This window comes from Ambystoma mexicanum, chromosome 8, assembly GCF_040938575.1.
Source record: "Ambystoma mexicanum isolate Mex_15411 chromosome 8, UKY_AmexF1_1, whole genome shotgun sequence".
In the NCBI taxonomy this organism is placed as follows: domain Eukaryota; kingdom Metazoa; phylum Chordata; class Amphibia; order Caudata; family Ambystomatidae; genus Ambystoma; species Ambystoma mexicanum.
The window spans coordinates 447,649,437-447,662,371 of NC_090929.1; the positions used below are offsets into that span (position 1 = coordinate 447,649,437).

At 45.7% G+C, this 12,935-nt stretch overlaps 1 protein-coding gene across 1 annotated transcript in view; it reads left to right on the forward strand.

Annotated features, from left to right (window-relative positions):
• The window catches only part of SLC2A5 (solute carrier family 2 member 5), a 307,480-nt gene that overhangs the window by 54,625 nt on the left and 239,920 nt on the right, over window positions 1-12,935 (forward strand). Inside the window, exon 2 of the mRNA XM_069610031.1 lies at window positions 10,235-10,337. Within this exon, the coding sequence (XP_069466132.1) occupies window positions 10,290-10,337 (48 nt within the window). The 5' untranslated portion in view covers window positions 10,235-10,289. The remainder of the gene's footprint in view (window positions 1-10,234; window positions 10,338-12,935) is intronic.

The window sequence follows — 12,935 nt, forward strand, 5'->3', positions numbered from 1 at the left end:
TTGCAGAGGGGTACTTACTGTCAGGACATGCCTGTTACCTTTGCCTTCCCGGAGATCCACGGCAGAGCCTTGGGCAGGTCAGTCATGCAGCAGGATCGTGCCTCCTGTGAAGCCTTGCACAGCAGGTGGCTCAGGCCTGACACCGCACTCCATTGTTCCGCACAATGCGCTGCCATACCCTACATGGACACTACAGTCCACAGCAGGCTCTGTGGTGCCTGTTTCTGGTTTCTTTTCCAAGACCTGACACTTGCCTCGTTTATCTGGACTGCCTGCAGATTTCCCTATGGTACTGGGCTACAAGTATCCTGCTATGTGAACTGATTTGACCTTCATGCTTTGCCCCTCGGATTTGTCTTTGGAATTTCCCTTGTTTGCGGAACCGTTTTTGGAACATTGTTTTTTGCTGGAACTGGATTTTGCTTGCTTTCGTGGATTGCTTACTGCAGCTTCCTTGAACTGTTGTGCTGCTTTGGATTCTTATTCATCTCTTCCTCCGAAGGTATCCTTCTTTGGGTTACAGTGGGCTTTAGAGATCCCCTTAGTTTTGCATCCTCGTGCCACACGGGTTAGGTCCCTGCGTTCTTCCATGGACTTTGCTTCCGTTTTGCTGCTACTTAGGACGGGCAACTCTGGCTTATGGACTTGTACCATCTGGTAGGAACACTTCTAGGTAAACCTGCTTCCTAACAACAAAACCAAGATAGGAAGAGCAACGAGAGGGCACAGTGGGTGTTTTGGTGCTTTGTGTTTGCTCCTCGCCTTATATTCCCTTGTTCTTTTGTTTTTGCAGCATCTGTTGGGTTTTGTGTTTCCTGTCTTTCCGCTTGAGCCCCTAGCCCCAGCAGTTGTGTTCGCACACCGCGGACTGCGCTCTCGCACGGGAAAGTCCCCTCCCAATAGTTGGGGCCACAGTCGCTCAGTTTAGCATTTATCGACTGTGGTGTTATCTGGAGGAGTGAAGGGTGTTGCTAAATCCGGAAAGATATGGGGCTGTCTAAATCTTCAAGCCAATATTTTTAAAATCTTAGATGTTACATTTCAGTTGAGAGCGGGAACATAGCCAACTTCTAATTTTCTTTGAACGAGCTGGGAGGGGAAAAACAGGACAACGTAAAAGCATGTTCCAAATCATCACAAAATGTGTGCTGGGTTTGTCCAAAGGCATCTGTTTAACGTTGCCTTTAAGTTGTCGCATTTACTAATGTTTTACTTCCCCATATACCACCATACATGCTGGGGACACCTTAGTATACCTGTGTTTTGCAAAACAACACCAATCTGCATGTGAAGAAGCATAACATAACTGCTGGGCATTAAAACAAAAAAGCACACAACGGCTAAAAACACAAACACACCACTGCCCACATTTCTTACTTAAAATCAGCAGAGAGAAGTGGATTGCTATGAAACAGCTCACATACAAGATTACGAGTCATATTATGGACCCCTAGCTTCTTTTAGAACATGCAATTTTGCATTTGTGTAGAGTATTTGTAGTGTGTTCACGTCAGCGTTTTACACAAGCATATTAACATAACATGGCCTCATAAATGAGGAATGCAAATAACACAATGCAATATGAAGTGAGCCTAAAACCCAGGACTGGGAGATTATTTCACAGCTGATATGGCACAACTTGATTGGGGTTAATTGCCCTATGAGTTCTTTTTTAAAGATATAAGAACATAGCTCAGAGGCACCTGTGTAATAAAGTCACCGGATTTGATTATTGTTGCTGCGCGTACTTTGAAGGAAATGTAGAGCCCCTTAACAAAAAAAGGGAACCTGTTTTTCGAGGTTTAGCAATCACATATGGACTTCTGACCATCCCAGGCTTTAAACAAATGGGACTCTTTGAATTGCGTGTGTGTCAATGTTTGTGCCTATTGCCAATCTTGATTGCTTAATAGAAGCTGCTTCTGGTGACAGAAGGCAGTGCTTATCTAAGGAGAGAGAGAGACACACACACACGCACACACACGTGGAGAGAGAGAATGAGGAATGAAACAGAGCGAATGCCATCTGCGAGAGTGTAAAATCTTGATTTTTTTTTAGTGGGTAGCAACACAATGATGCAGGTATTTCTGTTTCAGAAAGCGGAATCTGCTAATCATGTACCACTTTCATAATGCTACATGCCTAGAGCATGATGCACCCATGTTCCTTGCTGTGCCAGTCTGCTGGCATCTCTAGCAGCTGCTCTGCAGTTAAAAGTGCAGGTGAAAAAGTCACATGTGGACATCTGAACACACCTGCTGGAACACAAAATTCCAACGTGCAGATGTGGCTTTTTAACCTTACGCACCCCTGGTTCAAAATGTTAGAATTGTGTACCCTGGCCACCTGGTGTCAGTTATTAAAATCTGAATATAAGCCATGTCTAGTTTGACATGGTAACTTCTGAATCTGCACACAGTACATCAAAAAGCATTGGCTGTCATATTATTGTCAGCTTGGTGAGGTGACTCATTCAGGAAAGGGTTGGGAGTGTATTAGCCTCTGGCCTGGGCTTACCCACAATCATGTGGGACCGTGCACAGGAAGCTTATCTTTGATCCCCCTATGACGAGTCTACACCTTACTCCAGGGAACGGGAATCCTCCTTGTTAGGTCCCCAAGGAACCAGTGCTTCAAAATCCGGCATGACCATGGCTCTCTCTCACAATCGTGCCAATGACTGGAGTCCTTTTAAAGTAGGCAGACGGATGGTGGGGTGGAGTTGGAGCAGCCAATGGGAGAGGCTTATCCCAGAGAGGGGTGTAACAGTTGTATCTTGGTAGGGTTCCTCTAACCTCCTGCCCCTGGCGCTCTTCTTGCAGCAGAAAACTCAGTCTGGGTATGATGTCAGCAAGCAAAGAATACTTGTTAGAGCACCAAGAGGAGCAGCAGGAGCTCTGTTTCTGAGAAGGTCTGATAAACTCGAGAAAATCAAAGCATGTTATGTTAGATGACAAAAGTACCTTTTAGTTTATAACATAATTAGCCTTTCAGGGCGTGTGGTGAAAAAGAAGGACTCAGACTACTTTATTACCTTGTTAAAGGGTTTTTATTTAAAAGAAAAAAGAAAACTCCAATCTAGCCGTAGCTTTATAATGGGCGCTCCCTGCATAATGAAACTCAAACTAAGGGTGCTCATCAACGTAAGAAATTAAATAGTCTCAAGTACAAAACCTAGAAGCTAACTGGCTCTGCCACTTAGAAAAATGACAATCAGAAGGAGGCTGGAGCAACAACCCCTGTCTTCGACTTCTGCCTGGCCCAATCACTTTGTTCTCTTTTCAGCAGGTTTACAAAGTTCGTCAGTGTCTTAAAACACAGTTCACAGGGATCTCCTTTCCAGAGGTTTATAAAGTTTGTCAAAGTCTCAAAATGCAGTTTACAACCTCTCTTCAGGATCTGTTGATCAACTGTTAATATCGTCCATACATTTTCCTCTTCCTCTGGAAAAACAAGGATTTTTTCATACAGTTTCTCCAAATTCGACTAGCTGCTTGTAACCTTCCAGTTTTGCTTTCTCTACATTTCTCTTTATAAACCTTAATGGTTCTCTGACTGTCCAAAGTCCTCTGGCCTTCTGACAGGCTTACTTTCTCTCACACTCAGTGGGGCCTCAGCCTGTTCGGGTTTTTCAAGGCAAGGTTCCTGCAACCCTGATTGCTCTCCCAGCATCGAATGTTAGTCTGTTTGTTTTGTTTCTCAGGATTTCCAAAATCCTCTGGCCTTCTGGAAGCCTTGTTGCAACTTTATTTAAAGAGGGCATCTGCCCACTCAGGTTAATCAGGCTCCCATAACCGCGTTGTGTTTCCCAGCCTTGAAAGTGTCTCAGTTGTTCAGGACTCTCTCTCTGCTTGGGTTTATCAGGTTCCCGTAACCTCTGAGGCTTCTCCAGCCTTAACAGTCTCAAGCTTTCTCAGGGCTCACCAAAGCCCTGTGGTCCTATGATAGGGTTGCTTTCTCTTTGCTCGGGTTTATCAGGCTGCCATAACCTCACGGCTTCCCCAGCCTTGATTATCAATGTTCGTACCTCTCATTTGAGTTCTCTCCTCAGGAGCATTTGCTTCCGTTCTGTTGATCATCTCAGTGGCAAATGCACTTATCATGTGGAGCTCGGGGATCCGGACTCCCCTCTGTAGTCTGATCTCGGCATCGGTTAGTTGGGCCCAGGCCCACCAGAACTTCCTTGTGGTCATGCTAACAGATCAGACGGTTTCTCTCCCATCTCAGTGTCTTTCCCGACCATGGCTTTTTGGTCGGGTAGGACGCCAGCTGTCCGGAGTTCAGCTAGCAATTTGCTTGTTCTCCACACTAGCGCTGGCTCCGCGGTCTAGCATGGCTCTGCCCCTGCAGGACGTCTGCTCGTCAAAGGCTAGCCTCTGCATAGGAGTCGCTCTCCTCCCTGGGTAGGAGTTTCTCCCTGATTTCTCTTGGTTTATGTACGTCATCACAAACAAAAAGGGTGTGTCCTTCTTCTTTGACTGTGGTGTTCAGACGAGATCCAGCATTACCTGAAACCAATGAGATTGAAGAAATGTCAGTACACAGGGGATTCAAAACAGACATACCAAAATACTTTACAATTCTCATGTAGGCTGACAATGTATTCTGGACTAAGAGTTCCTTATCGAAATGGGAGTCCTTGCCCCTGAGAGGGATGTCATTCCCAGTGAGCTCCCAATTTCTCAAAACCCTAGGGAGGGTCTTGTTGAGAGGGCTCACCTCCCTAGCCTCAAAGGGGGTGCCTCCCCCCCGGGGAGAACAGATGAATACCCTGGATTTGTCACAGCCTTCAAAGTGTTCCGCTTTTTACAAACTGTAGGAAAGTAGTGAGCCAGGATAGGGCGAGTGCCCCCTTGGCTGTCTCCTGGATGAAACCAGGAACAGATTCCTTTCCTCCTTAGGTATTGATGCTAGAACATTCGAGATTTGTCAAATTCTTATAACTTTTCTTTCTCCAATGCTTGAGGAGTAGGAGACATTTATTGTCTGTATACCATTTGTGTATCACAATTCTGCTTCTCTGATGCTTGAGGGGTAAGGGACTGTTAGGCCCCGATTCGTGGAACTTTTAGCACAGTGCAAAGTGACTTTGCACTGGTGCAAAAATGGTGCAAAGTCACTTTGCACTGCAAAAATACACTTTGCACTGCTCTGTGAATCAGGGTGTTTGTTGGTAGTGAAAAGTCACTTTTCACCATGCTAAAAATGCCATAAATCAGGCCCTTGGTGTCAGTATGGTGTGTGTTTTTCATGTTAAAGTTTCTCTGATGCTTGATGGGTAGAGGACTCTTATTGTCAGTATGCCATGTGGGTATCATATTTCTGCTTCTCTGATGCTTGAGGGGTAGGGGACTCTTATTGTCAGTATGCCATGTGGTTATCACAGCTCTCCTTCTCTGATGCTTGAGGGGTAGGGGACTCTGATTCTCAGTATACCATGTGGTTATCACATTTCTGCTTCTCTGATGCTTGAGGGGTAGGGGACTTTTTTTGTCAGTATGCATCTGGTTATCACATTTCTGCTTCTCTGATGCGTGAGGGGTAGCAGACTCTTATTATCATTATGCCTTGTGGTTATCACATTTCTGCTTCTCTGATGCTTGAGGGGTAGCAGACTCTTATTGTCAGTAAACCATGTGGTTATCACATTTCTGCTTCTCTGATGCGTGATGGGCAGATGACACTTATTGTCTGTGTGCCATGTGGTTATCACATTTCTGCTTCTCTGATGCTTGGGTGGTAGGGGACTCTTATTGCAGTATGCCATGTGGTTATCACATGCCTGCTTCTCTGATGCTTGGGTGGTAGGGGACTCTTATTGTCAGTATGCCATGTGTTTATCATGTTTCAGTTTCTCTGATGCTTGATGTGTAGGGGACTCCTATTGTTAGTATGGGACTCTCCTTGTCAGGATGCCATGTGATTATCATGTTTCTGCTTCTCTGATGCGTGATGGGCAGATGATACTTATTGTCAGTGTGCAATGTGGTTATCACATTTCTGCTTCTCTGATGCTTGGGTGGTAGGGGACTCTTATTGTCAGTATGCCGTGTGTTTATCATGTTTCAGTTTCTCTGATGCTTGATGTGTAGGGGACTCTTATTGTTAGTATGGGACTCTCCTTGCCAGGAAGCCATGTGATTATCATGTTTCTGCTTCTCTGATGCTTGGGTGGTAGGGGACTCTTATTGTCAGTGTGCCATGTGTTCATCATGTTTCAGTTTCTCTGATGCTTGATGTGTAGGGGACTCATATTGTTAGTATGGGACTCTCCTTGTCAGGATGCCATGTGATTATCATGTTTCTGCTTCTCTGATGCGTGATGGGCAGATGATACTTATTGTCAGTGTGCAATGTGGTTATCACATTTCTGCTTCTCTGATGCTTGGGTGGTAGGGGGCTCTTATTGTCAGTATGCCGTGTGTTTATCATGTGTCAGTTTCTCTGATGCTTGATGTGTAGGAGACTCTTATTGTTAGTATGGGACTCTCCTTGTCAGGAATCCATGTGATTATCATGTTTCCGTTTTTCTGATGCTTGAGTGGTAGGGGACTCTTATTGTCAGTATGCCATGTGTTTATCATGTTTCAGTTTCTCTGATGCTTGATGTGTAGGGGACTCTTATTGTTAGAATGGGACTCTCCTTGTCAAGAAGCCATGTGATTATCATGTTTCTGCTTCTCTGATGCGTGATTAGCAGATGACACTTATTGTCAGTGTGCCATGTGGTTATCACATTTCTGCTTCTCTGATGCTTTGGTGGTAGGGGACTCTTATTGTCAGTATGCCATGTGGTTATCACATGTCTGCTTCTCTGATGCTTGGGTGGTAGGGGACTCTTATTGTCACTATGCCATGTGGTTATCACATTTCTGCTTCTCTGATGCTTGGGTGGGAGGGGCCTCTTATTGTCAGTATGCTGTGTGTTTATCATGTTTCAGTTTCTCTGATGCTTGATGTGTAGGGGACTCTTATTGTTAGTATGGGACTCTCCTTGTCAAGAAGCCATGTGATTATCATGTTTCTGCTTCTCTGATGCGTGATTGGCAGATGACACTTATTGTCAGTGTGCCATGTGGTTATCACATTTCTGCTTCTCGGATGCTTTGGTGGTAGGGGACTCTTATTGTCAGTATGCCATGTGGTTATCACATGTCTGCTTCTCTGATGCTTGGGTGGTAGGGGACTCTTATTGTCAGTATGCCATGTGGTTATCACATGTCTGCTTCTCTGGTGCTTGGGTGGGAGGGGACTCTTATTGTCAGTATGCTGTGTGTTTATCATGTTTCAGTTTCTCTGATGCTTGATGTGTAGGGGACTCTTATTGTTAGTATGGGACTCTCCTTGCCAGGAAGCCATGTGATTATCATGTTTCTGCTTCTCTGATGCTTGGGTGGTAGGGGACTCTTATTGTCAGTGTGCCATGTGTTCATCATGTTTCAGGTTCTCTGATGCTAGAGGAGTAGGGGACCTTTAATATCAGTATGCCATTTGTTTATCACATTTCTGCTTCTATGATATTCCTGTATTCAACAGGCAATGTATGTGACATTGTTCTCTCTCCCAGCATGCACTCTGTCAAGTGACTGTTTCACAGAGGTGTAGGAAGTAATCTATGCCTAGGTTTAGCACTAAGGTAGTTTCCCTCAGCAGTAGGCTTTCTCGTAGTCCGCTCTGGGAATCGAACTCGGCTTCCCAGCATGCATCATGTTATACTGGCAGTTCTGCAGGCTTCATTTTTTTCTTTTGGGCAGAGCTAGACCTCTGTGCACTTTTGGCAACCTGGTCTCTATTGATATATTTTATGGGTGACCCGTAGAAATTAGTTTAAAAGTAATGGCTTTGTTTTAAAACATTTCTCAGAGGAAGAACACTCTCAAACAATCCTGTTGGTTCCCGACTCGCTCACTGCATTGCGCCCCATTCGAAGAACACATTTACGCCCCACCGCTTTCAGTCACTATATAACACTCTACCCTATTTTCCCTAGCTGCCAAAACTGGAATCACCGACAAGTAATTATTTTGAGTTTGCACCAAAGAAGAAGACTCGCCCATGCATGGTCAGTAGACTGCAGTGTTGCTCTGTATACATTTTGCCATGTATAGAGTGCCTGCTATAGGCTAACGCTTCTCTTAGGCCATGCATGGCAATGCCAACTGTGAGCCATGGTTCTACCCTCACGGAAAAGAGAAATCAGTGGCACTGCATTTGGTGAGTGGGCCAGGATGATTTGACTGGCGCTATCCAGACTTGCCGTTAACCTGTTAAGTGCTGAGGATGAGTATGCTCGTCCTATTTGCATAGACATGCATAATAGCCCAGCAGTTAGGAGGCTTGGTAGGAAGTGATGAGGATGGAGATGTATCATGCAAGCGCAGAGCTTTACAACGGAAGATATGAATGCATAGGGGTCATTAAAAGATGTCGCTTTTATCTCATTCTATATTATGTAGTAAAGGGTCTGGGAACATCTCAGACCACAAACCCCACCAGTATTACTGATAAAGCCAAGCACCTGGCTACACCAGATATCTGTGTAAGAGTTAAACTGCTGATGCGGGTGACATATGGTGTGTGTGTGTGTATTTTCAGTTAGCATTGCTGCTGTCTCTTGTGTAGCCGTGGTGTATGCAGGAAGCTTGGACAGCTGTCATCCAGCTGTCATCTAAGCTGTTTATAAGGGAATCTTGCAGTGCTGCCTATGCTCTATCTGTTTTATGGGTGAAGGGAATGCTCAGGGTGGTACCAGTTCCTGGCTTGGGAGGGTTTAAGCCCTCCCAAGTGGAGGAGGTTGCATGCAGAAGGCAATGCTCTGCCATGATGCTCAGCCCTGACTCTGATGGGAAAGGATTGGCATACCAAGAGCCTGTCAAATGTCTCACCTGGGAGAGCAGGGTATTTTCCGGCTCAGTCCTACTAACTAACTCACCCCCCTCCTTGCTTTACAGATTCGCCAGAGCACCAAGAGACCATGCAGTTGGCAACAGTGCGCGGTATAAGAACCAATAACATAACAATCATTAACGTGGCTGCAGCAGCAAACGTACAGAGGCAGAGGATACAATCCTGCCCAGATGATGTAAATATGCCACCTCTGATGACGCCAAAGGCTTAACTGCTGAGCTTTAGTTTTTAGATGATTAGCGGTTCTTTGTGAAACTAAGTATCCTCTGAATAGGAATGAACGATGCATCTAATGGGCAAAGGGAAGGCAAAACAGATCTGGTGCGGCTTGTAGTGGCCAACTCAACGCAGCCGTTTCAGATCTGGTGCGGCTTTAAGTGGCCAACTCAATGCAGCTGTTTCAGATCTGGTGCAGCTTGTAGTGGCCAACTCACTGCGGCCGTTTCCGTGCATTTCTTGCTGCATTTTTTGGGGTGGGGGCAAGCCCCCATATGCCCTTAGTATACTCCGCACCCCTTCCCCAGCTACCCTTAAATATAACAAAAGATATTTCATAATCCTGCATCCCTCCATAAAAATGAAGTGAAACGGCTGTGAAAAAAATGGGGTTCAATGGCTGCAATAAGTTGGATTGCTACCGGTATAACAGCTATTGAGCTTCCTGGGCTCAGGGATAGGGTAGGACGACACTCCAAAGGGTCAATGCACTCACTCATGACCAGCATTCATAACATCCAACCCCCAACAACAGTTGCGAGTCTGGCTCTGCCCCTGCTTATGCTTGAAGGTCTGCTACCTACATAACATGTTTGTGTCTATGAAGCGTCCACTGACACTACTAGGACTGCCTTTGTTTTGTGTAAGAGAAAAGCATGCACTCCTGCCTGTACTCTGTCTATTCTGCCCCGCGGGAAGCTTGCACTGCTGCCTGTGATGTGCCCATTCTGTGCATGAGGAACATCCGGGCTGCTACTAGCTGTTCCTGCTAGCCAATGACCCGAGGTTAGGGGAGAGAGTGTACCTGTGCCTGTTTGGGGAGCAGGGACTGCTGACTGACTGTATGCTAGACCGTTACCCTTTAGCCCTGCCTCCTTCATGCACTAGGTTTCCTGTGCTGATCCGGCATGTTTTGATCATACTCAGATCAGATACACAGAGCGTGCAACGTGCAGTTTGGTCAATGTTTGCTGGAGCCGGCCCTGAGAGGGGAGGTAATGGCCCAGCTGATGCCAGTCCTGCAATAAATGTCCTTCATTAAAATTGATAACGTGGCCAAAGTACAGAATCTTTGTTTTTTTTCGTCCTTTCGCTCTTTCTTTTGTTCCAGCTCACCACCCGACTGGTAAACCAGGCCCCGGAGTGAAGGGACGAGTGCAGGGAAGATGTCCTCTGCCGAGAAAGAGGAGATGGAGCCCTCCAAGAGTAAAGCGGTAAGTGCTTGGGGGCTGTGGGGTGGGGTGTGGAGAGTTCAAGGGGTGAGGGTACGTTTGTGCCCAGATGGGAAGAGTCTATTGGAAAATTGTGCAGTCCATGGAAATGGAAGGGAATTCACTATCATAGAGGGGGGCGAGTCCATCGGAATGGGAAAAATCCATGGAGAGTGGTGGCGCCCACTGAGAGAGTCTAGGAAGAGAGGGGCGACTCAGAGATTGAGCCTTTCTGGGGAAATGACTGCTTTGGGGAAGACAAACAGAGAAAGGGAGAGCATTGCGAACAAGGGTGAGTCTCTGGGGGATCCTCGGTGGAGGAGGAGAGTTTATGGGCCGAGTAATTGGCACAGGGAGTAGCCTATCGGTGAGAGTCTCTCGGAGGAGCACTAATTTGGGTTGGGGAGACTATTGAGAAAGAGAGGCCGGTCATGGAGCCCGGCCCATTCGCAGAGACGCGTATCCACCGGTGAGCCATCTTAGAGTGGGATATCCCTCTTCCTCTCCCTTGCAGCTTTACTAAATCTTCTTTAACTTTGAAGTGTTTCATCATTTCCTGTAAAAATCAAAGGCCATTGAGATCATCTTGACATCTCTGGTGATATAACATTGAAGGTGTTCTAAATGGTGGTGTTTAAATCAAAGTTAAATATTTTCCACGGTAATAACGTGTTCTAGACTCTCCAAAGTGATCGACCCCAGCGTTGATAGGGGTAATCGGATACGAATGAGCAGCAGGCGGGAAGGGAGGACACTGGCTAGGACTACAGTTAAGACTTTTGTTAGTGCCTAAATGGGACACTCTATGGTAGTCAGTAAAGCTTGACAACATCCCAAGGATATTGCGTACAGAAACGCCCCATTCTATTGCAGCCCTTACTCTACAGATATTAACAGCGGTCCTGGAGGCGGCAGCAGCATGCAGTGCCACCTACACCGTTGTTGTTTCTACAACCGGCATCCAAAAGAAAGTAATTGCCAGCAACTGTTATGAGACAGAAGCAGAAAGAAGGAGCAAGATGAGGCACACATCTTTTCAACCTTACATAAGGATTCTTATGAGGAGATATTTTTAGGGCTTGCACAGAGATGTCTCTCACCAAGATAGGCTTGCCCATAGCAGGGAATGCCAGTTGTGATGCTATCAAAGTTGGAAAAATCTATGCCAAGATGGCTGGGAAGGTGAAGCATCTAGTAAAGGGGAAGGACTGGTTTCTCACATCAGTGAATGTTGCTTATTTGAAGGCAGGCATTTGAAAACTCGTACCTAATCATATCTGAATGGCACATAGTAGATTTTGGCGTCCTAGAAAACTGGAAAAATCTCAGAAAGGGACTATAGCTTTCACCTGCACGGCCCACCTTGGAGTGCGGCGGGGGAATGACCTTTATGCATTTATGCAGGGTGGATTTAGAGGGAGAAGATTTACAAATATGGAGAAATTAGAGAATTAAACATCCAAAAAATAAGGATTCAGCTTGATTTTAATTATGCAAATTGAGGTCATTTGACAAATACGTCTGCTAGCTAAAAAAATGAGCAATTACATTCGTAGGATTCCAGTCCACCTCTTTCCCGTCTTTCCCGATCCTTTCCTCTCCGGTGACTGGGGAAATGTAGGTTCCAGCAACGACTTTGTCAAATCTTTCTTTGCACATAGGGGAGAAATTTCCAGTTAAACTCAGATATACACAATGGATAACGAGAATGCATTCTATGGTGCAGACTCAAATAGAGCCTATGTGTGTGTAACATGCAAATGGGCGATGATTGCAGAGTATGAAAAGCAGAGTGGCCCATTTCCAGATGTCAAGCAATTGAAACTTTATTTGGCAAAAATGCAGCACTCTGCTCGGTTAGAATACAGCTCGGAAGCAGCCCAGCACCCTCCCACAGCACGCTGAGGATTACTGAGAACTTTCTCAACATCTGCTCACACCCTGATCGGCTCTATGAAGGAGCCATCTTTCTACTAGCAAGCACGCTCTGTTTCCAGATTGCCACCGGCCATGCACAGACACCCTATCTACCATGGATTCGCTCCCATCTCAGCCCACCTGTAGCCATCTTTTCCATTAGCCATCCCAGTGGTCTTTCCTGGATACAACTGACCAGGTCTACAACGCCCGCTAAGGGCCACACCCCTGTGCTGCTACTGGATCCCTAAACTCATATTCCAGTTCAGTTTGATTTCATATCTTACACTCCCAGCCCAGACCTATTTAAGGCTGTCACAATCCTACTGGCCCATAAGAAGGCTGTCCATCTAGAAGCCGAAACGTCACTGTAGCAGGCATCACCTGCCGTCAGTTCAACATCCAGGAAGTTTCCTTCCCGAAGTAGAGCAAGGATTGGCCACTACCCAATTAATGTGTAACATTTCACCACAAACAACAAGGTTTTGTTTAATTCACAATCAAACAGTTAGGCATGGGACAATGGATCTGTAGCATTTTCCTTGCCTAACAAAATGTCATGTTCTCAGACAGTAATTGCATTTTCTCAGTAAAATGTACTAAACCTTTTTTGTTGATTTGTTTGTTTTATCGTATCACACCTATTTGTGCAACACTGGATGCATTGAAGTTCATCTATGTCCT